The following is a 24137-nucleotide window of genomic DNA, read 5'->3' on the forward strand; positions in this document are numbered from 1 at the left end:
CTCCTACTGTCATTACGTTTCGCTCTCAGAAAAAAGGTACAAATCTGTCGCTGGGACGGTAACCCAAGGTACAAAGATAAAAGGGCCATCGTTTTCCCCTAGTGCATATAAGTACTTTAATCTATTTTATTATCTAAAGTGTACATAAAACATTTTAAAGCAGGATGTGAGAGCCATGGTTTTATCACTGCAGAGTTTGGGTGAGGTTTTTTCAGTCGACCATGTGCAGCATATTTGTATAATGCAATTTTGTTCACTGACCAAAATAGTCACACACTTTTAATTTATACAAGGGTTTGGTCAGCACGCTTATGTGAGTATGAGACATTTTCAGCATTTAAAATAATAACCATTCTAAAATCTTAAATTGCTGTTCAAAGGTTTAGGATGTACTTTTTATACTCACCAGACTGCATTTGATCAAAAATACAGTAAAAAATAAAATAAAATAAAAATTCCCCCCAATCAAATTTTGGATGAATACAAACTTCAAAAGAACAGCATTCATTTGAAATATAAATATTTTGTTTCATTATAAATGTCATTACTGTAACTTTTCGACCATTTAAGGCACGGGTTTTCCCATCTAATCCAAAACTTTTGCATAAAGAAAAAAAAAACTTTTCCTTATGGAAGCTAAGGATGTTTTTTTTTTTTTCAGAATAAAAAGGGGGCCCTCTATTGATCATTTTGAAAAGTGCATTTCTAATTTCCACCGACAACAGAAGGACCAATTTATAATCGTGGACGTACCAATCAGTACATCTCATCAGACAACTGCTCGCACTCATAATTGATCATTAATCCAGTTGCGTATGCAATCTATTCAGTGAATCCAGAAAATGAAAGCTATGCTTACTTAATTCAATAAGGCTGCTAATGTTTGCTTGCGCAGGTTTGTTTTGTCCATTAATGCCAGTCAGAAATTATAAATCAGCATGTCTCAGAGAGTAAATGGCATGCAGGAAGGAAAGCATTTACAAAGTATCTGTTAATTGGCTAACACTGTCACTACTGATAGGCCGCTCGGCGCTTTGAGGATTAGTTGCTAAGCAACCTATTTGTTAAACGTGTTGGAAGCAGATGTTCTGGTTCTGCTGACCACTGATAACAGGGTGAGGGCAGAGGTCACACTCCAGCTCAGGATGCGCGAGGACGGCTGTGTCGCACCTGTCTGACATTTGCGATGTTAAATGTCGTCGGGGAGCGCGTGCATCATTATAGACTGCACCAGAGAGAGACTGCACGGCACGCATTGTGTAGACATGCAGACGAACATCAGTTGCATTCGCTCATTTGTACGACGTTCACAAAGAAGAGCGAATCGTAAGCTGTGCACCGCTGCATTAATTGTGTCTGCTCATTATTTGGTTTCTCTCATTTGTTCTCATTTCACCCCCGGAATCCAAATTTTAATCCTGATTATTTCCGCCAGATTAGTGGTGCAGAATAAGAGGAGGGATAATGCATTTACACAGCACAATTCCAGAAGTTCACGTTTTGTCTTTTATATTTAAGCATGTTTCATTTTCTTTGTGTTTTGGTATGAGCATGGTGATTGGTTTAGCAGCATGGTGTGAAAATGGAGCTGAAACCAAATTGAACTTTTCACAATCTCCATTTATATATAGATGGCTGTCAAAAATAAAATAAAACAACAACAAAAAAGTGTGAATTTTGAAATTCAGAAGAAGTGCTCATTCAGAAACAGCCAGAGGGTTCAACACTGCAGCAGCACACCAAAGGTTCATCTTCAGCTCTATAAAATAGTTATAAAATAGTTTAGTTTTAGTTGAATAACTTATGTCATTCCAAACTGGTATGACTTTGATTCTACTATGGAACACAAAAGACGTTTAGAATTTTTTGTCCGATACAATCAAAGTTAGAGGGTCCAGTGTTGTTTTGGAAACCAGTAGCATTCATTGTAAGAGATAAATAAATACATTTTCTATTGTGTTCAGCAGAAGAAAGAAAATCATGGAAGTTTCGAATGACATAACAGTGAGTATGCTAGCAGTTTTGTTATTGTTAACTCAAATATAAAAATATATAACTTTTTACATTTTTATAAAAAAATGGTAAATGAAATAAAACCATACATATAAATAAATATATAGATTTAACTAAAAACATATTTAATATAAAAACATTAAAATACGCAGCTAACTAAAATAGGCTAAAGTACTAAAATGACTGAAACTGAAATAAAAAAGCTAAATAGACATAGGAAATCTAAACTAACAAAATTACTAAAGCACATTAAAAAAAATTGCTCAAACTAAAATCAAAATAAAAACTGAAAATATATACTCTGATGACAGAATGTTACGTTTTGGGTGAAATATCCTGTTCTTTAACTGATAGAACTGATAGATCTTTTAAAATTTGACAATTTCCCTTTTAAAATTTGACAAGCATACTTGTGTTGCTATATGATTATGTGACCCTGGACCACAAAACCAGTCATAAGGTAAAATTTTTCAAAACATTTATACATCATCTGAAATAAATAAGCTTTCCTTTGATGCATCGTTTGTTATGATAGGACAATATTTGGCTGAGATACAACTATTTGAAAATCTGGATTTTGAGGGTGCAAAAAAAAAAAAAAAACCTTTGAAGCCTTTAAAGTTGTCCAAATGAAGTTCTTAGCCATGCATATTACAGCAGGAGAATTAACAAAATATATTCATGGAACATGATCTTTACTTAATATCCTAATAATTTTTGGCATAAAAGAAAAATCAATAATTTTGACCCATAAAATTTATTTTTTGCTATTGCTACAAATAAACCCCAGCGATGTAAGACTGCTTTTGTGGTCCATATGTTTTGCATCCACATTTTAGCATGGTGGCGATGCGTTAACACAGTTAACCAACATGGAAAGAATGAAACCATATTATTCTCACTATACATGGAATTTTTTTTTTTTTTTTTTTTGGGGGGGGGAAGTTGCATGCTTATTCAATGTGGCAATTGTTGGCACAACTGGAGGAAGAAATCCAGGCATGCAGTAATTGTTCTGGGAGCTGCGCTGTGCCTCTCAAGACTCTTAAGTGACTGTCTTGGCCGCTGCCATAATTCCTTGGTGAGCGAGCAGCGGTGTGAAACAGAATGATGTTGATTGTTCCCCAGGTCGCTCCATCATGCGTGTGCATTCCCTAGGCTTATGTCTGTGCTATTGTGCCACATTTTACTCCAGATGCCAGTCATGCCACATCTAGCCTCTTCCCAGGCAGAGAAATTAGGACAGACAAGTGGCACCATGCCACCTCACATTCAAATATAACTGCTCCACAGTAAAAGGGTGTTACATAACATAATTCACCTATTATATAGTACACTACAAGTGCTTGAAATGATTGTGGGTGTATATGTGCTCTTGCTATTCATTAAGTTAAAATTTTATGCACTTTATCCAAAGCAGCCTGCAGTGCATTTAAGGTAGGGATACATTTATGTGCTCCCTGCTCAAGTAATGTCTGTAAATGTCATGCCACAAGTGTGGCTTGTGCAGTGCAGGGATCGGTTTATTTTCTGTGCCCACTGTAAGCATTACAAATGTGTTTATTGTCAATATACATCAGGGATAGGCAACTCCGGCCCTGGAGGGCCACTATCCTGTAGAGTTTAGCTTCAGCCCTCATAAAAACTCACCTGCCTGTATCTATCTAGTATTCCCGAAAACACTGATTGCCTTGTTCAGGTGTGTTTAATTAGGGTTTGAGCTAAACTCTGCAGGATAGTGGCCCTCCAGGACCGGAGTTGTCTATCCCTGCTATACATGTTAATTTATTTAAAAAAATAATCTTAATACAGTAGTGTACTACTCTGGATCTGAACCCAGGTGTTCTGCAGTATCAGGTTGTGATGAGTGTGGCACCTGTCTGTGTCATGCACCTGTAGGGAATATTGTTAGTCTTACTTCAGTATCACCAAATATGCATGCAAACAACATTACCACAGTTTTGTGACATTTCACGTTTGTTGATCCCGGGAGTCCTTCTTTTGAAAAGGTGAGGGCAACAGCTGAGATGGCATCAGGTGTGTTTATCATAATACCTGAAAGAACATTGATCGGCATAGACTTGACTTCGCCATGGCTGGCAAACACAGATATAAACACACAGTAATACACAGTGAACTTTAAATGAACAGTGTCTAATAAAAAATCTCTTTGGGGCTCATATCCCTAAAACCTTCATTTTGACAGTTACACTTCCTGAAGTCTTTTCCCCTCATTTTCAGTGAATGCTTGAGTCCCTTTAAGCAGTATATGATCTAAGTGAAAGGAGTTATGTCAGAGTATGTTGCAAGCAAAATGAAAATAAATAAATAAAAAATGCATTTGGTGACTTAATTCCATTTGTCTGACTTTGTATATTGTATATTGTACTGTGTACATGATGACAGATATAGGCTAATATAGTATTATGTGAAGAATAAATGGACACATTTAGTGTGCACTGGTTCTTTAACCCAGCCTTCTTGGTCGAGTCAAAGGAGATCATGATTATGTAATGTAGCTGAGTTAGAATCTGTACTGTGTTGCACACACTTGAGTGAGCTTTAAGCAAATGTCACTGGGCATAGAACTACTCCTACAAAATGCTAAATGGTAAATTGAATAAAACACAATATAGCCTAATAATTATGCTACACATTCAAATAGCCTAATCTTGTCTACACCAAAATAGTTTGTGCAAGCTGATGAGTTTGAAGGTAACAACTGCTTCATTCCCACTTAAATTTGAATGATTAAACAAATATGTTCAGTAAATATTTGATACCCGTTTCTTAAACTGACAAAGCTCTGTTTTATAGTGTAAATAAATTGTAATTAGATACTGTCCAGAAGAGAAAATATTATGGACACGGTTCATTTTATCAAACCCATTCCCCGTCTGTCTCCATGGAGCTCCAGAGCGTCTTTAAAGCCGAACACACTCGGTTCTTTCCGTAGAAGCGGTTTTTGCCGAAGACACTCGGCTCCTTCCTTGTCACTGAGCGGTTTATGATAAGGGTATTCGGCTTATCCGGTGTAGAGGATTGACTGAAGCAGAGGTCTCTCGGCTATTTTCGTATCGCGAAACGATTATTTCCGATGTTACTCGGCTCTTTCCGTAAGTAGCAGCGATTGCAGCCGATTCCCCGCTCCGCGCTCGCGACTCTGGCACATCACTCATCTAGTGTTGTTTTGGTCTTGACCTATCCTACTTACAAGCTCATTTCTCTCAAACAAGAAAATGGAAACCGCTAATCAGGTAGAAAATAGCATTTGTGCATTTGACTATCTAATATAAATGATGATATATAAAATGTAGCCTACTGACATGTGCCTAATCAAACTACATTAAATGACGCTATTGATTATGATAATTTGTTATTGCAGATTGTGTCACTTGGGACATTCCAATTGCTTAAATTACCTTTGGGATTTATCCGCGTTCTGGAATGGGTAAGTGTGCGTAAAGCACGCGTTTTTCCTGTTCACCTTTTTCTCGTTCGAACTCTCGTACCTTTACTTTTCTCAATTGGCTCAATAAACTTGGTCCAGGCCTGTGTGGGGGAGATTTACTATCTTTTATTACCATCATATGCTGTAGTCAGTTTTGAATAAGTAGCCTATATGTGGTACAGCCATATTTATAATAGGACCCAATCCATTTGCGTAGCCTATATTATAAATGGAATTGGATTTGGGCATACTGAACGGATACGTTTAAGTTTTGATAACCATGTCATATATATTTTAAACATGTAAATTACTCCTCATAAGTGTAAGTGAGATTCTTTTGATTCTATTGATCAATCCCATACATGAACGGAGGTGCTCGGGTTTATATAATGCACTCATTCATTACATGGGATTTGCTGAACTCACATTTCACTGCTGTAAAGAAGCAATCGGTAAATGTAAATAGATTGAATATTAAGAAGACCCCCAAACGTTATTTCTGAATTGAATGTAAACTGTAAATATATAATTAGTGATATAAGATTTAGCTTTTTTTTTACATAAGAAATTGTGTAAATACATTTATTCCTTACATTTATTTATTCCTTGTGTCTAATCCAATATTGGTGCATGCAGTAAGAAGTGTACAGGGAAGAGTTCATAACGTGTCACTTGTTTTAAACTTTATGTAGCCATGAACATAGGTTTAATCGTTTGGACATCCTGCTTGATGTATTAGGATCAAATAATCCTGTTCAGTTCAATCAAAAAAAAAAAAAAAAAAGTCAGTATAAGATGTTTGAAGTTGTTTTATTTTTAAAAAACTGTAATAAAACTATAGAAATGACTACCCTGCCACTAGTATAGCCTTTAGTGTGAAAAATGTGTTTTCCCAGAACTATCTGATGAGTGTGTGTCAGGGAAGTGTGTGTTTGACTTGCCATGGTGTCACACTCTGCTGCTCTGACATAATCTGCTTGATGAGACTCTGTATCTTAAAGTATCTGATCTCTGAGGACATGTCCAGCTTCTGTGTATGTGCGTCCATCTGTAAGGCTTTCTGCATTGTTAGTGCTGGTATGTGGATTGTGTGCCCTATCAGACACTTTGCAGAACACAAGCAGGAATCCCAGAAAGCAAAATGTTCAGGAAATAGTCTTTTGAAATGGGATGCTATCATTAGCACATGGCAAGACATTTGTGCTGCGAGCTTGTAGCTTTTAAGGTTAATTTACTGTGCTTGGGGGGGGGGGGGGGCAGCCTAAATCACTGATAAAATCTCTTTCCCAGATAATAGAATAGAAAAGAAAAGATATATATATATATATAATTATTATAATTATTTTTTTACAGATATTTTATTTATAACCTCAAAAACAGTATTTCTAAGCCTCGCCAGTGCTGGCCCCTGTTCTCAGCAAAGCTACTGCACAAAGTCACAAGGCCAATTGCTTAGACCCCTTTTTCATCATCAAATATATGGAGAGGTGAAAATGAAAACATTTACAACACCAACCATAAATGGCTCTGAGCTATGCAAATGTGAGGCAGGCATAAGTGGCAACGCCATTTTGGATCATTATTGCAATTGAATGCTGGGGGATTGGAGGATGCGATGCATCTTCTCCTGAGGAAATTAATCTCTCCGCTCTCCATTTAAAGTGTCCTCTGGGAAAAAAAATGAAAAAAGGAGAAGCTTATCACTGGGGAAACATGCAGTCTTAATCACTTTTGGTCACACAGTGGCTTTTTTGTCTGTGTGTCTCTCTCTTTATATTATTATATTATATTATATTATATTATATTATATTATATTATATTATATTATATTATATTATATTATATTATATTATATTATATTATATTATATTATATTATATTATATTATATTATATTATATTATATTATATTATAGACAAATACAATATGAATACTCCAAATATTCAATTATAAACATTATAATTTGTTTACATTGGTAAGACTTTGACCAAGATACATCAGTAAGCTTATAAAGACACTTAATAAAGTCAGTTTAAAGTCAATAAAGTGCTTATAGGTAGAATATCAACAGAGATGACAGACCACTGAGAGACTGAGCAGACATGTGTGATTCACTGAGGTGAAGCTGACTGAAAGACTGAAATTCACAGAAGAAAGAATGGTTGACTACATGGAAATGTCTGTCAGTTTACTGCAAAGGCTGACTGGCTGTGGGCAGATGTGCAAAAATTCATCTGTGAAAGGTTGGCTGTCTCTCCATTTTTCGATCTTGAGCCTGCAATAGCATGAGGTGCCTGTTTCATGACCCACCTTATTATCAGATAAAACACAACAGCGGAAAGATCAAAGAGCTAAACCAAGTTGTGACATAATGTCTAATAAAATATAACAAATAGTAGTATTAAAGCTGGAAAACGATAAAATCTTCTGGTAAAATCATTGAATAACCAGTTCTTTTACATGATTTGTGATCAGTTCATGACAAAATCCAGAGCTATCAGTGTCAACACATAAGCTCCAACAACCTACGTGAATATAAACAAACTCAAACACACACACACACACACATTCTCAAATATACAGTCGGATCGCATCCTAGTCGGGTGGCCGAGTCTGACTAACCGCTGTGACAGTCTCCTCAGGGCAGGGGGAGGGGCTTTGTCATGTCATATGACCAAGTAGCCATGGAAACTCCATAGGGAGACAGCAACTGAAGAAAAGAAGAGGGGACAGTGTTTTGAAAATAAAATGAGATTTTATGCCTACTTTTGATCAGTGAAGCATACAAAGAGCACCCAGATACACACTGGCTGTTTTAGGCTTGAGCGCATTGTACAGAAGAATAATGAGCTCTGGGACCATCCAATGAGTGTTATACCCATTTCAACACAGATTATTTCATTAAACACTACTTGCAGTTTCCAAGAACATCTGGGAGCTAGAAATGTTTTCCAGTGATGTACATACTCATAAAATAAAAGACCAAAAGTGGGTTTTCAGTGGGTTTTCACTTGCTTTGAAAATGGTCAGAAAGACATTTGTGTTCCTTTTATAGACTTATTTAGATCCCTTTAGATATAGTATGCATTCATCACGTTATCTGGTTAATGCTAAATCACTGTTGTTAAACCAGTCTGACATCTTGAAAGAAGTGGCTGTTACTGTTACCTCTGTGAGGGAGCATGGGATAATTTTATTACCACCACATACTGGGAATCATTTAAATGAAGCGTGGCATGAATGCAGCGGTTGGGGGATGGAAAGGATGGCAGCATTTTTATGTGTGTGTCTGTATATGTGTATGTGTGTATGTATTCAGCAGGATTTAGTCACCTACCAGAAATATTCAGGAAGTGCTCTGCTGTCTGAGAGAGATGCTGAAGTGTTCAACACAGGATGAAAGTGAACCCAGACGCAGCGCTCTTGAGCATGTGTTGTGTGTTGTGTGTGTGTGTGTGTGATCACCCGTGGTTAAGGGATGAGTGGGTGCTTTAATGTGACACAGGTGCATTATAGTTTATATCAAATGACAAAATAATTTTAAATGTAGTGTACATAGGATGACATTGCTCTTTAGGGTTTACATCTGTTCTGCAGTACTCTATCAAATGCTGTAGTAACTTTTCTAGTTCTTCCTTTCTCCTTTCCTAAAAAATCCATGCAGTGCAGTGATTATATCAGATGGTAATAGTTATGGTAATAGCAACTTTGGTATAGTTACCCAGTTGTAGTTGTTAAGACTTAAAATATGCGTTTTTTTTTTTTTTTATAAAGATTAATCGAAAGAAACTCTGTAGTGGTTAAACATCAGATATAATTTGTTTTTGTTAAATCTAACGGGTATCCTTTGGTATAATTAATCTATTATTTGTTCTTGAGCAAATAGTTTTGGCTGAGGGCAAAGTCTAATAATGTTTCCTTTTAATTTATTTAACTTTTAATGTTGTTTATCAGAGTGCTGCCTTTGTACTTTTGACTGAATGGTTAAGCAACTTTTATGATGGCTGTTGTTGTTGCTAATGAAATATTATTATTCAATAAATAATATTTTATATAAATAATAGTAATATTTAAACAGTATATGACAGATTTAATGAGTGAACCAGTAAAGACTTTTATACTGAAAGAGACTGAAACAGGTTTATAAACAAGGAAATTATTTTTACTTTCAGCAACACCTTGTAAGACACAGCCAACAAAAGCAGTGAGCAGCGCTGTCATTGGAAATCACCCTTAACAGATGAAAGGACAGTATGACGAAGATATCGCTTTCCTCAGTGGACATTCAAACTCATGTTTTATTGTGAATATGAGACTAAGCTGAAGAATGCTGTATCAGACGGAGGTAATCACACTCAGTCCATCTCTCTCTCGTAATATTTAACTCTACAAAATACAGTGAGCTTTTAGTAATACAATAAGCTTTCAAAGAAGCAACTCAACATTCCTTCGTTACGAGTTCTAAAGTGACATTTGCGAATAGGCTTGGGCTCAACTGTTACTGGCAAACTGAGATTTGAATCCATGGCAGAAGATAGTAGCTCCACACAAAAGACGTTTAAAGGCACCTTGTTGTTGTCCCTTTTTTATTTACACACGTATGCCATCAGACTGTTATATAAATGCAATATCACACTTGTAGCTGTGCAATATGGCTGTATATCAGCACGCTGTGATTACCTACAGCTGAATCAAAGCCTTGCTGAAAAACAGCCATATCGTACTGCTACCCGTGTGATATTGCTCATATATTCTAAGTTGTTCAGTACTTTAAACACCAGTAGGGCCGTGAATTAAATCATAAGATCAGTCCAAATCTTCTAAAATAGCTGTTATATTCTAAAATAAAAAAAAATCTTTCCATCAGTCTCTCTTGTTCTCTGTCTCTCATTCAGAATTGCTGTGTGTCTGTGAAGGCAGTGCGTCTGTGTTGGTGTAATCTTCTCCCTCTCTCTTCCTCTCTGTGCTCTTCATCCTTGCCCTGCAGAGCACAGCTGGGAAAGCTTGATAAACAAGCCATGGCATCGTAACACTCACCCGCTCGTAGTCACACCAGTGTGCGCATGTGAGAAAGAGAGAGACAGATAGAAACTGAGAGTGGAGGGATGGAGAGGAGAATGCAGCTGTGACGGATGAGGGGAGAGGGGGTGGGTCTCCAGAGCTTGATGCGAGTGTGTTTGGGGTATGTGTGCATGTTTGTTTGGGCAAGCGTGTGTTCATTCATGTGAGAACTGTGAGAGTGTGCATCTAGTGCAGTGGTGTGAGCTTCACTGGCTCACACATTATGCCACACATAGTCACACACATGCTGGACACTTTGCCTTTGATTGTTTTATACTGACACTAGTGGCATAATGTTGTATACCACAAACAAAATATCTGGGTTACAGTGAGGCACTTACAGTGGAAGTTAATGGGGTCAATCTGGAAAACAATGTTATTTTGGAATTATTTATATGATATAATAGTAATGTAATAAAATATTTGAATTATATTTTTATATTTCTTCTTCTGAATAGCACAAAAGTTTTTTTTTTTTTGGTCCATACTAAGTCAATTGTCACCAAAACTGGTTACCAACATTCCTAAAAAAAATATCTTCTTTTGTGCTCCGTAGAAGAAATAGTCATAAGTCAGGATAAGGGTGAGAAAATTATGGCAGAGTTTTCATTTTTGGTTGAACCATCCTTTTAAGTTTTTGTAATTTAATTATGTATTTTTTTATATTATTTTTTTTATTTAGCTTTTATTTATATTTATTTTGATTTCAGTTTGAGCATTCCTAATTTTCAGTTGGGTGTTTTAAGTCTTTTTTAACCAATATTTCTACTGTATTTTAATGAAAAAAAAATATTTTAGAGTTTTAGTTTTATATAACAATAACAACACTGCTGTAAATATTAAAACACTCACTGTTTCAATTGCCTCAAGATATCAGCGTTGTTGTTGTTAACATGACTTCAGAGTGGAAAAAATAGCTTATTAACCTTTCAAATTATAACCTTTTACCTTTTAAACCCTACAAAAATTGGTCACATTTATTTCATTGTTAGCTCCTCACTATAACCTCCTTTTTATTTTGAAGGACATTATTTCTTGTGTTAATTAAAATGATGCCACAAATGCTGTTGATTAAGCTTAACCCTTATTAAGACCCTATTAATTCACACATGTGGTACTCCACAATTTAGGCAAAACCTGACTAAAGTAGGCATACACACACCAAATGTGAGCTACATCAGGATGAGTTCCTCTGCTTAAATTACTGCAGAAGAGATAAGTGAGTAAGTGGCAGTCGCTTGAGCAGGAACAGACGAAATCTGAAGCATCATCATTGTGACTCACCTGCCCCTTCTGGGTCTTGACTAGATCCCACAAGTCCAAATTATCTGTAGTGCATGCTCTGTAATACAGTTATGTGAGCAGTCCACACTTATTGACTTGGTATTTTGAGTATAATTTACCAGAATGTTTCACAAGTTATTTCTAAACAACTGTAAGAATGAACTGTAGTGAAAATCCCCTACAAACTTATCACTGTGACTGTGTTATTGCTCATTCAAAGCGTTTTATTAGATGCTTATCTTTGTGCTGCCACCAGATGGTGCTAATTGCTTCATTTTCATTTCAAGTTATCACATCCAGTTACATAAGCATCCTCTTTCATTTACAGTACAGTCTAAATGGCAGAAAGACAAAAAGGCAGAATACTAGTTACGATATAGCTTGTTTTTCTATACATTTTAAGGTTATGTTAATTATTACGGGGTTAAAGTTAAAAAAGTCTTATGCTGGTGCTATTACACATTTAACGAATATTATTTTTTTGCTTAGAATGGAAATGGTTTAAATATGTTATAGTCTCTAATGATACAGTGTAAGTGTAAGGCACTCAAATGCAATAATATTGTTTATTATTTATTTTATAATATTTATCTTTTACAGGCTTGTATTTCCTAACTAAAACAGATGAGGGCACCAGAAGGGCTCATTTAAAGAGGTCTTAAAGAAATGACAATGTCAGAATAGCTAAAAAGAAAAAGTAACTTTTCAATTTGTGGTATTTTGTGTATATGTAATGTGTGTGAATGTGTCCTGCCTGTTTATTTTATTTTTATTTTAGTCCGTTTTTTATTTGTTTTATTTAAGATACACTTGTTAGGCTATTTAAAAATACATTTTTATTAATTTAAGTTAATTTAGTTTTAGTTAAGTCATACTTAAATTGAAACTAAATGAAACTGAGAAATGCCTTGATAATTAGCTGACATAAAATAAAAAGATGTTTATATTTTATTTTATTTCTATTAATGTTTATTACAAATTTTATTTATTTATTTTATTTATTTATTTATTCAAATTATTTTTACTTTTAGAATCCTGCTCCAAACCTATATGATTCTTTCTCTTTCAGGGATCAACATGAATGAGTCTGTCTCTTTTCTGTACAACAAAACAGTGACTGTGGTCAGGGTTCAAATCATCAAAAAAAGTACCATAAAAGTAATCCATGACACATTCAACCTGTGTTACACTGTTTAGACAGAGAGCTGTAGCCCCTTTCTAGTGGCCTCCATTACAGTGAGCTCAATGTTGAAGCCACATTCAAAACAAATGAGTTCTCTGATGACCATCAGTGCGCTGTCGATACAGGGCCACTTCTTCTGCCATGCTCTACCGATTCACATAAATGAGATATTGGATTCCCTGAGTCTCTCAGGCTAAGGTTTAAATAAATACTTCCCTCTGTAACTCAATACTAACCACAGGATAAATTAATTTCAAGCACGGTTTCAAAGGGCTTTTCCTACACTCAGCTGTGAAATATAAAGGCTGTGTGATTCCAAAGCTCTAACAATAAAACACCAGCCAAGCTCTACTGTGAATTCAGGCAACACAATTGTATGAATTTTTGACTAATTGAAATCATGGAAAATTAGATTTCAAATTATTTTTTAAATGATGAAGCATCTCTACATGTAGATGTATATTTTCTGCATCCCTGCAATACATTTCAATGACATGGATCATTGTCAGCGAAATCAGTCCAGTGCTCAGTTTGTTCTGTTGCTTTCTGGGAGTCTGTGTGAGTCTGGATATCTGTGCCTGTGGTTGTGTGAAAGTCAAGTAAGTATCTGAAGTTGTTTAACAGCCCCAGTTCTGGTGCAGTGAAACTGAATGACCAATAAGGGATTGTGAGAGCTCTTTGCAGTGACACTGTGGCGTAGGTGCACATACTGTATCTTTATGAGTTCTTCATTGAAATGCATCTGTTACCATTTATTTGAGATGAGTTATCCTGATATACAGCAGGTCATAACCTAAATGTAATGTCTATTTGTTCTGTTCTTTATAAATTATGTCTTGATATTGCATGTTTTAGGTTCACTTAAATTGTTTTATTTTAAAACATGTTTAACTATTTTATTTTATTTTATTTTATTTTACAGCTGTTCTAGAACTACCAAAAATGTAAGCATTTTACATAATGATTGCAATAGAAATGACCTGAAAAGATTGTCACAGAAAATTAGGTTTCATTGTTTTGTGGATAGACACCAGAACTTATAAATTTTTTAAATCTGAGTTTCTCTAGGGATTTGAAGACCTATATAGTAAGCCACAGGCACATACTATTTGGTACCCACATCTTTTACCTTACAAGAAGGTCTTCTATTTCTGTGGAAGCTCTTCATCTTAAAATTGAAGTGAGGCATTCCCCAAACCCCAGGTCACCCACAGCCTCCACTGAAGATGGAAGCATGACACAGTTTCTGTTTGACACAGTTTGAAGTCGTCTCGTTACTCTGTTGTTTAGAAACTATTCTGGTAGGGATAGACAAACAGGGGACACCTCTCCTCATTACCAGCTCAACAGGTGCTCTGCACATATGGGTCACTGAGAGAGAAGCATCTTTTCTACTGGCTGTCGAGCTCCCACGCACTGCTCAGCGGTCTCCCATGGGTTTCTCACACCTGTCCATTAGATTCAGCTAAAGTGGAATGTGATTCTATTGCTGTCAGACTCACTTTCATTCGATTGCATCAGCTCAGGTTTGGACTCCTTGTGGTGAGTGTATAAATCCGTCACAATAGGATCTCAGCTTTTGGACTGGATGCTAAGTGGAGTCTGAAGGCCACCCTGGGGTGTCCTCATACTTAAAACTTGTTGAACACTAGAAGGCAAAATAAAGGGAATAAAGTTTTCCTTTAACTTTTATGAAAACATACTGTAGCTTTCAGAACTTAAGTGATCTTACAGCCCTGTGAAAACAGCATTTATTGAACATAAATGTATAAGCATATAAATTCATTTGTATTTAATTTTGTTTTACACACATTAATAAATACATTCTTTTTAATTAATAAATGTTTTTTTCTAATGAATAACTAAAGCAATTATATAAAATAAGATATATAAAGAAAAACTAAAATAGCCTAACACAAAATAAACTAAAAGCTTTTTGAAAAGTAAAAGACAATAAAAACTATATAGACAGATTTTTTTTTTAAATAAAAAAGGACAGAAACACACAGCAGTTTTAACAATATGTTTATCTAACAATAAACATTATATTAATGATACTAAATGTATTAAAGCTTGCAAAATATTTCATCTTATTATGGAAAGTTGGAAAGTTTTTGCTGGGATAAAACATCCTGAATGTGTGAAATTCAGCACCAGTTCTGTTATGTTGAGATGTTCTAATGCACATCATGAGATTCTAATTCGTATTCCCATTACCTAGACATAAGCTTCATTGTCGAGGGTTGTAGTTTTTCCAAGTTGCTTTGGCATGATATGTGAGAAGGCATTTTGTTGTTAGCCTTGAGACTGCATCTTTTTTTGCTATAATGAACGGCCAGTGCTGGTAATTAATCATGTTGTTTATTAGCAGAGCTGGCATTTTCCATAGATCTGAAATAAGCATTTACATCATGACACTGGCGTTGACAATAAACTCTAAAACTGTTATCTGTATGCCATCTAACAGCTTCATAACATGCAAATCACATTTTTACAGTTTACCCTTAAAGATAAAAGTGCAAATGCGCACAACCTTTTTAAGGGACAACCGTAACCCTTATTCGTAACAGAAATATTCTGTATTGTTGATATTATCAAACTGTGATTGAAAAACTCCTGCATAACAGGATGGTTAGAACAAATGAACTGAAAAAGAACAACAACAACAACAACAAAAAAACATTTGGAAAGCGTTCACTATTTTAGCATTATTATTATTATTTTTTAAAGACATTTCTGATAAGTAGACCTAAATAAAATCTATGTAGCGAATCTATGTAGCTGAGACTGCTGGTGATTATTATACATTAGCAAAATCAATATATGGACTCTAAAATTATTTACTTTCTTAAACATTTATTTATTTGTTAAGCATTGGTATCTTTTATCACTGATATTGCCACTATTGCAGTGATGTTGCTTTGATTAAGGGTTTAGACTCTGGTTTAATATGAATTGTTTTAATCCATTAACATGCTAATTGTTTGATATAACACAATGTATGCACATATCAATCCTTCCTTTTTGTTATGTCAAAATCACTGTGTTCAAACCACTGTGCCACACAGTGATCTCTCTCATTTAAATGTAAAAGTATGACACGTGACTTCATTGTGAAGTGATATGAAGTTGGGGAGACCCTCTGTGTTCAGGCATGTGTGTCTGTGACTGTGAAGCTGCCCCCATCCTCCGAGCAAAAGAGGGAGTGCAGGGTTCTACTTAGAGAGCCACACAGAAGCACCAGCCCTCTCCTGAGCTCACATTCCCCCCTTCAGCATCTACACTATAAGACGAGCAGACAGAGCAGAGAGAAACGACGTCAAGATACATCTAATATGTTCTGAAGCTGGATATCTCTTGGGCTTTTAAATGTGTATGGTCATATTTGCTCCGGTAAGTCCTGGCTTCAGAATCTCTGTATGTCTGGTAGCAGTCATCAGGTGGTACATATTCATAGAGTTAAACTGACTTTATATTAATATTATGTGGTAGTTTTTGTTGTAAGATATGGGAGGTTTATGAGTTTTGTGGTGCAGTTTCTTCAACAGTAAGGCTCCAGATCTCCCAAAATCCCATTCATCAGACCTTTAGGTGCCGACATTCGACTGAATCATTTGTAATTCCAAAGGAGTGAAATGTCTATTTCTGGTAGCTTATGAATGAGTCATTATTTACGATCAATGATAGAGGTGCATAAAGGCGATTTGGTTTGCAGTGTTATATAGTAGATGTTTAGAGGTCATTGAACTCACACTGATTCTATGCTATTGTGAGCTTTTTTAGGCTTACTAGAAAAAAAAATTAATAACTATAATTGAAAAGATTGTAGTGATCAGGTTGAGGAGAATCACTGTATATTTAATTTATCTTTATGTCACATGGTGACATTCTGGCTATTATTTGTTATGAAGATATGATGTTTGAAACCTGTACCCCGAATAGACTTTTACAATAACAAGCTAAAATGTAAAAATATGAAAAACTAGACTAATAAAGGAATAAATATGTGGGAAAAAAGTGGGCAGGCTTAGTAGTCCAGTCCAGAAGAGCTTCTGAAGTCTGAGACGCTGGCCCATTTACATTTTTCAACATTTTCTGAGCTGATTTTGTGTTAATCTGTGAAATGTATTTAAGTATGGTATGTTTTTTATACACAGCCATTCAACTATACAAATCAGTCGTTCAAAATATTGTGGTCGGTAATAATTCTTAATGTTTTTGAAGGAGGTAAAAAAACATTTTTTGTAAAAAAAAAAAAAATCCCTTTACTATGTTCATATACAGTATTTTAGAGTGTAATTTATGTGATGGCAAACTGATGTATTCAGGTGAATTTCAGCATCATTACTCCAGTCTTCAGTGCCACATGATCCTTCAAAAATAATGTGAATATCCTGATTTGATGGATATTCAACATTCCTTATTACAATTATGTTGAAATCAATTCTGTCCTTATTATTATTTTTGTGGAAACTGTGATACGCTTTTCCAGAATTCAAGGACAGCATTTATTTGAAGCAGAAAAACATTTGTAACATCATAAATGTCCCTTCCCTGTAACTTTTTTATGCCATTTGAATGTTGATTTCCTACACTTTTGCTCTGTTTATTTGAGGGGCCTGATATAGAAACAACCAGTTGAGTTTACAGGACCGCATTTTTAGATGACCAATGACAGATTGTGCAGAGTATTTGAGGAAACCTTTCTGAAAACAGATGTTAGTAATGGATATAAGTTACACATTTCACTTTTAAAAAAGTTTGTATTCTGGATCTTCTTTTTTTATTATTATTACATCGACTGACACTGTCATTGCACCATTAATGTATTTTTGTCCCAGAATTCTTAGAACACTATTACAAAAATAAATAAATGAATAATGTGTTTTGAGTTCTATAGCGATGTGTGCATTCGTTCCTTCACATTATGCTCGGTCTTGAATTTTGAATATGTTCTCATCATTGATTTTCTTTTCTTTTTTTTTTCTGGCTTTCATCATTGCATATCCGCAGAATAACTTGTAGGAGCCTATATGGGTTCACTGAGATGTATTACCTCTTACAGAAAGCCCATTCTCATATGAGTATCACAGAAATGTGTTTTATGCTAGTCCGTTTAGCTCTCAGACAGCTTGAGCATGTGCTTAATAAGACTTCACAATAGATCTATGGCCTAAATAAAATGGGGTAATGGACATATAAAGAGAAAAATAGTGAGAAGGAATGGGACAGATCCAGGGCTATAAAGGTATTGGGAGAGGTTGTTTAAAAGAGATAAATGACACAGAAAGACAGAGAAAACTGTTCAGGCATCATAGTTTCACTCAGTGTTGGCAAATATCCTTTTTTAATCAGGGAATTAATCAGTTGTTTACTGTGGCTTGGACTTAATTGAAATGGATCAATTTCACACCAATGCAGCTAATACAGTTTCTAAATTCCTGAATGAATCAGTGGTTTTGAAAGAATCGGTTGAATGAATGAATTAACCGACGAACGACTCACTTGGCGCCACCTACTGACGTGTTAATGTAACCCGCAGTAACCTGCATTTTTCATGCACCGCAAATTTCAAATGTCACAATTATTATAAATAATAACAGTTGTGCCTGTTATATCCCCTCAGCTTTTTGCCATCTTTGCATTTGCAACATGTGGAGGCTACTCTGGGCAACTGCGGGTTAGTGTGGACTGCATCAACAAGTCCGACAGCAACCTCAGTATTGGGATCAACTTCGCTTACCCATTCAGGTAAGGCTTATTTAAAGCACCCCTGCATATTCTCTGCAGGGCAATAGAGAGAGATAATTACCTGACTTTAATTCAATACTCTAATACGCAGGAGCATTTGAATATGTGGTAATGGTTTATCTTTATATTCTATATGTGTGCTATCAGTTACAAGTTTGCTTCTTGGTAAGCATCACTGAATACAGTGTTTTACATGGAAACTTTTTTTATTAGTTGATTGTGCTAACTGGACAGATTGGACTTGTCTGACATTCTGTCCTGATGAATGAAATTTTAATCAGTTCATGCTATGAATCAGTGAATCTAGTGGTTCATTCAGTGTTTTCTTGACCTAAGTCATATTTTCTTCCAGTTCAAGTATCTCACAGCATTCTCTTACAGTACTGTTTTAAATATACATTATATTCTGCAATGTCAGAGATGATAACTTATTTCTGAGTGACAGAATCACACTCACCCATTTGTGCTCAATAAATGAAATGGCTGACACATACACCAGAATCACACATCAGGTCTGTCTTCATTGTTATCCATTGTGGCAATAGAGTTACATACAGTCACAAGCTGTCAATCTAAAGAACAGAAGATATACAATAGAGTTCTGGAACGGATCACCAATATAACTCTGCATACACTGGAAATGTTTTTGACAGACTGAATCTTTTTTTAGTCTCAGATTCTATGTGTCCAAGTTGCTGTTGTTGTTTTGCCCTTAAAGGTCATGCACACACACACACACAAGATGCCCACAACAATGTGATGCTTTGAATAGCCCTTAGGTCTCACTGTATTCTAGAGCTGAGCTTCAAGTTCATAGTTATCAAAGGAGGATAAGGCAGAAATAGACAGGGACTAAAGTAACCTTATGACAGAAACTAAATATCTTACTATCCATTGTGCTTATTCTTTTAACATAATGGTAGACTGACACTGAAGAGTAGCTTACCTAACTGCAAATTGTTTTAAAAAGTATGATGCTTTTGTGCCTGACATGAAACAGGTTGAACCGGGTGGATTTTGATGTCCCGATGTGTGAGGGAAGGAGGCAAGAGCGGCTTTACCTGATTGGAGACTTTTCCTCCTCTGCCGAGTTCTTCGTCACCATCGCTGTGTTTTCCTTTCTGTACTCCCTGATGGCCACTGTGGTCTACATCTTTTTCCAGAACAAGTACCGCGAAAACAACCGTGGACCTCTCATTGTGAGCCCTGGTGTTATTTTAGACGAGCTAAATGCTTGAGCCTTTGTGGACTGTCAAAGCCTTCGCAATTAGAGATGATGAGCTATTTGTACTGTAAAACACCCACATTAAATGTAGTCCTACTTAGCATACAGTAATTCATCCTTGCATGCAAATCATTGTTATTGAGTCTAATTGAGCTGAAGTGTGTAATTCTTTCAATGTTAAAAAAGTTCTTCTTCATATTATTCTTTATATATACATTTGACCAGAAATACATGCAACACATGTACATATTGATGCTCTGCAGGACTTCATAGTGACGGTGGTGTTCTCATTCATGTGGCTGGTGAGCTCATCTGCCTGGGCAAAAGGTCTTTCAGATGTAAAGGCGGCAACTGATCCGGATGAGGTGGTTCTGCTCATGTCTGCATGTAAGGTCCAGACCAACAAGTGCAGCTCAGTTTATGGACCCAGATGGTCTGGCCTGAATACATCTGTGGTAAGGCATGAGATACTCAGATTACACCAACCGAGCCACATATATCAGTTGTATTTCAGTGTCTAATCTTTCATTTGCTACCCCGTAATAACCACATGCTTCATGTGTTAAACTATTAAAAAAAAAAAAAAAAAAAAAAAAAAAAAAAACAGTATGTCTGGGTATCAAGGATGCATTAAATTGATTAAAAGTGACAGTAAAGATGTTTACATTGTTACAAACAATTATATATGTACTGTTTGTAACAGAATTTAACAGAACCAAATCAGTGCAATAGAATGATTTCTGAACGCTTGTGTGAAAAACATATTAAAAAACTTTAAATATTAAATGTAAATTGTAATGATCATATGCAATATTAACATTTTAATCTTTGACACATTTAATAATTTAATACATTTGAATAATATTTAAATATATAATATTTGCACAACTGCTGAAGTGCTTCAATTTTATTCAAAAGGCTTTGGAATAAAACTATGTTCATTTTGTATTCATCAAGGCATTTTATTTTATTTTTTGCACAGGTATTCGGTTATTTAAACTTCGTGCTTTGGGCTGGAAACATCTGGTTTGTGTTTAAAGAGACTGGATGGCACAAGGGAGGTGCAGTAAGGTACCCTGCCTCATCCTCAGAAAAACAAGCCACGGCCTTCAACCAACAGGTCTACAATCAGGGAAGCTTTGATCAATCAGGAGGTGCTTTTACTGGAACAGGGGATTTCGCCCAATCAGAGTACAGCCAGGTGGGAAATTATGGTGGGCCCATCTCCTACACCAATCAGTAACAACCTCTGCCTCTTAGTAATCCCTTAATACAGGGGACCCATGTCTTAGGGCAAAGTTCAACACTGAGCACATGAGAAGAAGGAAACGATTAGTTTAATAGATAGATCAATAAGCATCCTTTATTCCTGATTATATAAATAAATAAAGGCTTGTTTGTCCAGAATATTAATATGTTTATAAAACGAATGACAGGGATCTTCATATGTATGGTTTTTTAATTTAACTGCCTGTAAATGTCACTGAAATATCACTGTTTACTGAACAAAAGTCATTACATCCAAATGTGAAGAGCAATGCAATAGTTCTTGCAAAGAACACTGCAAATCCATTGGTTTTAATGGAGACGGTGCTCCTGAAGGACGAGAAATAATGAAGAGTTTACAAAAGTGACATAACATCACTTAGACCAAACTTATTAAGAGACACTCCATATGTAATTTAAATAGTGTTCCTGCTGGACCGTATGTATCCACAAGTTTAAAATGATTCCTATTCATCAGAGCTTTTTCAAGTGTGTAGGCAACCTTAGAATCAACATTAATTGATGTTTGCAACCTAATTTACTTCCAGAAGGTGAAATATTTGACATAATGAAATAACAAATATGAAGTTGCTAAAATAACAGCTATTCAGTCACTACCCATCCACTATTGATCAACACCGGAAAGAGGCAGAACAAATTATAACATTTTTTAAAAATAACATTTACAGATTAATCATTCATGATAACAGCATAATTGTGCATTAAGAAAGTAAATGCGGTCTGTTTTGATTTCATGTTGATTTTTAAAGAAATAGCTCAAGCAAAAACTCATCCTCGGGCCATCCTAGATGTCGACGAGTTTGTTTTTTTATCGGAACAGATTTGGAGAAATGTAGCATTATTTAGAAGTGAATGGGTGCCGTCACAATGATAGTTCAAACAGCTTTTGTCACAGTAATCAACAAGTAATCCACACGACTCCAGTCAATCAATTAACGTCTTATGAAATGAAAAGGAAAAATGACAATGACAACAAGGGATTGACTTTTCAGGTGTTATTATGGATTATGGACTGGTATTTTGGCCAGAATCAATGCTTTAAAGTTAAAACAGCTCATTGATGGATTTCTAACTTACACATTGTTTACACATAGCTTTTCGCTTTCCAAGATATTAATTAATGGACTTGAGTTGTGTGTATCACTTGTGGATTATTGTGATATTTTTATCAGCTGTTTGTCGGCTGACGGCACCCATTCATATACATTGGTGATTAAGTGATGTAATGCAAAATTTCTTCAAATCTTTTCCGATCAAGAAACAGATGCATCTACATCTTAGATTGCCTGAGGGTAAGTTTTCAGAAATGTTTCATTTTTGGGTGACCTGTTCCTTTAAGTGTACCTGTCCTAATGGTATGACGCAGGTGTTTGTAATTGACATTATATAACAGATTTCTGTTTTCATTTGTCAGTATAGATGTTAAGTTACTGTTTGTCTGGTTTCCCCATGTCATGCTAGTGCTCGTTGGCTTGGTGTTTGCACTACTGTGTTTCCACATTTATATGGCTCTTTAATGTTTGCACTGTATTGATGAACTGCATGAAGTTGTGCCATATTAACCTGGTTTAAGTTTGTATATAATTTCTATCCTCACTAACAACAGGGTCATACCATCTGTTCTGTGACCTTTATTATGATCACAAGGTGATTGAAATACAATCAACACTTAATTATCTTACATTTTTATGTGTTTTCTTCTTCCTCAACTGGTCTTTTTAAATGCATGAGGCTTTATTAACCACAAAGGCTATAGAGCAAAACAAACAAACAAAAAAATGTCAATACGTTAATGTTCTGATTGCTGTTGCATTTTAATGTGAATGGGTTTCTGTCTTGATATACAGTAATTGCATTTTCAATCAGTGGGTGTGAATGCTTTGATGCACTTTGTGCAAGGCAATAAAGATATTGTACATTCCTCTAGACTGAACGCACTGCAGTGTTTTCTGTTCTAGGAGCCATTATCGTATTGATGAATCCTCAGTTCACAACAATGAATCAGCTGTTTCAATAATATGGAGTTATACAAAAGAATCTGATGACTTTCTGACTTCCATTAAGTTAATAGACAACAGCCCTAATCAAATCTAAATTTATCACGAGCAGACAATTGCTCAGAAAGTGCAGAATAAAAGTCTCTCTGATATCTTATTTCTCACGGACATTGCTTATATGAGATTTGTGATGACAGCTCTTTTTTTTTTTTGACATTGAAAACTAAACCTATACTGAGAAATAAAAATATACTGAGAAATATTCACTGGATAAGAAATGTGACAACTTGTGACTGCACAGTCTTCTAAAATCCATGCATTCAGGATGAATAGATCCCTAGGTTTTTTAGCCAGGATCTATTAATGTCTTTAAAAAATATGTTAAGTATTCAGTTTATACATGCAATGCATGATTCTATGATAAATGTCTGTTTAAGTTCTTAATCAAATATATTTTTATATTTTGTTTTGTCAGATTGAAGTCAAAATATCAGGGTGATACAACTGTCATGATATCAAAGTGAAGAAAAAGCTCATTAAAAAGAATAAAAATCTTAAAAAAAGAAACTGACTAGTTATTAATTAGTTAGGCACAATATTTGATTATTTCTTAAAAAAGAAAACATTTAATCACTATGTGTGTGGGTGTGTGTGATATATATCAGATGTGATGTGGTGTGACACCCTTATAACCAAATTAAGTTTATAAACTAATTCATAACATCTTTTAAATCTACTATTAACTTTTCTTGAAAATGCCATAAAAGACAAATCAGTATAAAACTAAAATGACTACAACAAGCACATTTATTAGAAGTTTCAACATGTGTTTAAAAAATAAATAAATTACAATCTATTAGTGGACACTCTTATGTCAATGACCTT

General features: G+C 35.2%; 1 protein-coding gene across 2 annotated transcripts; it reads left to right on the top strand.

Moving 5' to 3' along the window:
* Positions 1-5156: 5156 nt before the first annotated feature.
* Positions 5157-23448, top strand: LOC113055253 (synaptoporin-like). Of its 2 annotated transcripts, XM_026221408.1 has the most exons (6): positions 5157-5270; positions 5399-5464; positions 18619-18743; positions 19744-19942; positions 20232-20423; positions 20951-23448. In XM_026221408.1, exons 1-6 carry the CDS (start codon positions 5253-5255, stop codon positions 21209-21211), a joined length of 861 nt encoding a protein of 286 aa, XP_026077193.1. In that variant the 5' UTR covers positions 5157-5252; the 3' UTR covers positions 21212-23448. The 2 variants fall into 2 exon arrangements, with proteins under 2 accessions (XP_026077193.1, XP_026077194.1); XM_026221409.1 differs by lacking the exons at positions 5157-5270; positions 5399-5464 and adding an exon at positions 16029-16385.
* Positions 23449-24137: the final 689 nt, after the last annotated feature.

The sequence above is a fragment of the Carassius auratus genome, chromosome 36 (assembly GCF_003368295.1).
Source record: "Carassius auratus strain Wakin chromosome 36, ASM336829v1, whole genome shotgun sequence".
In the NCBI taxonomy this organism is placed as follows: Eukaryota; Metazoa; Chordata; class Actinopteri; order Cypriniformes; family Cyprinidae; genus Carassius; species Carassius auratus.

Excerpts from the sequence above, each read along its gene's own strand:
- LOC113055253 (XM_026221408.1), top strand. Across the intron at positions 5,465-18,618 it reads TTATCCGCGTTCTGGAATGG|CTTTTTGCCATCTTTGCATT; the intron begins GTAAGTGTGCGT and ends ATATCCCCTCAG. Across the intron at positions 19,943-20,231 it reads ACAACCGTGGACCTCTCATT|GACTTCATAGTGACGGTGGT; the intron begins GTGAGCCCTGGT and ends GATGCTCTGCAG.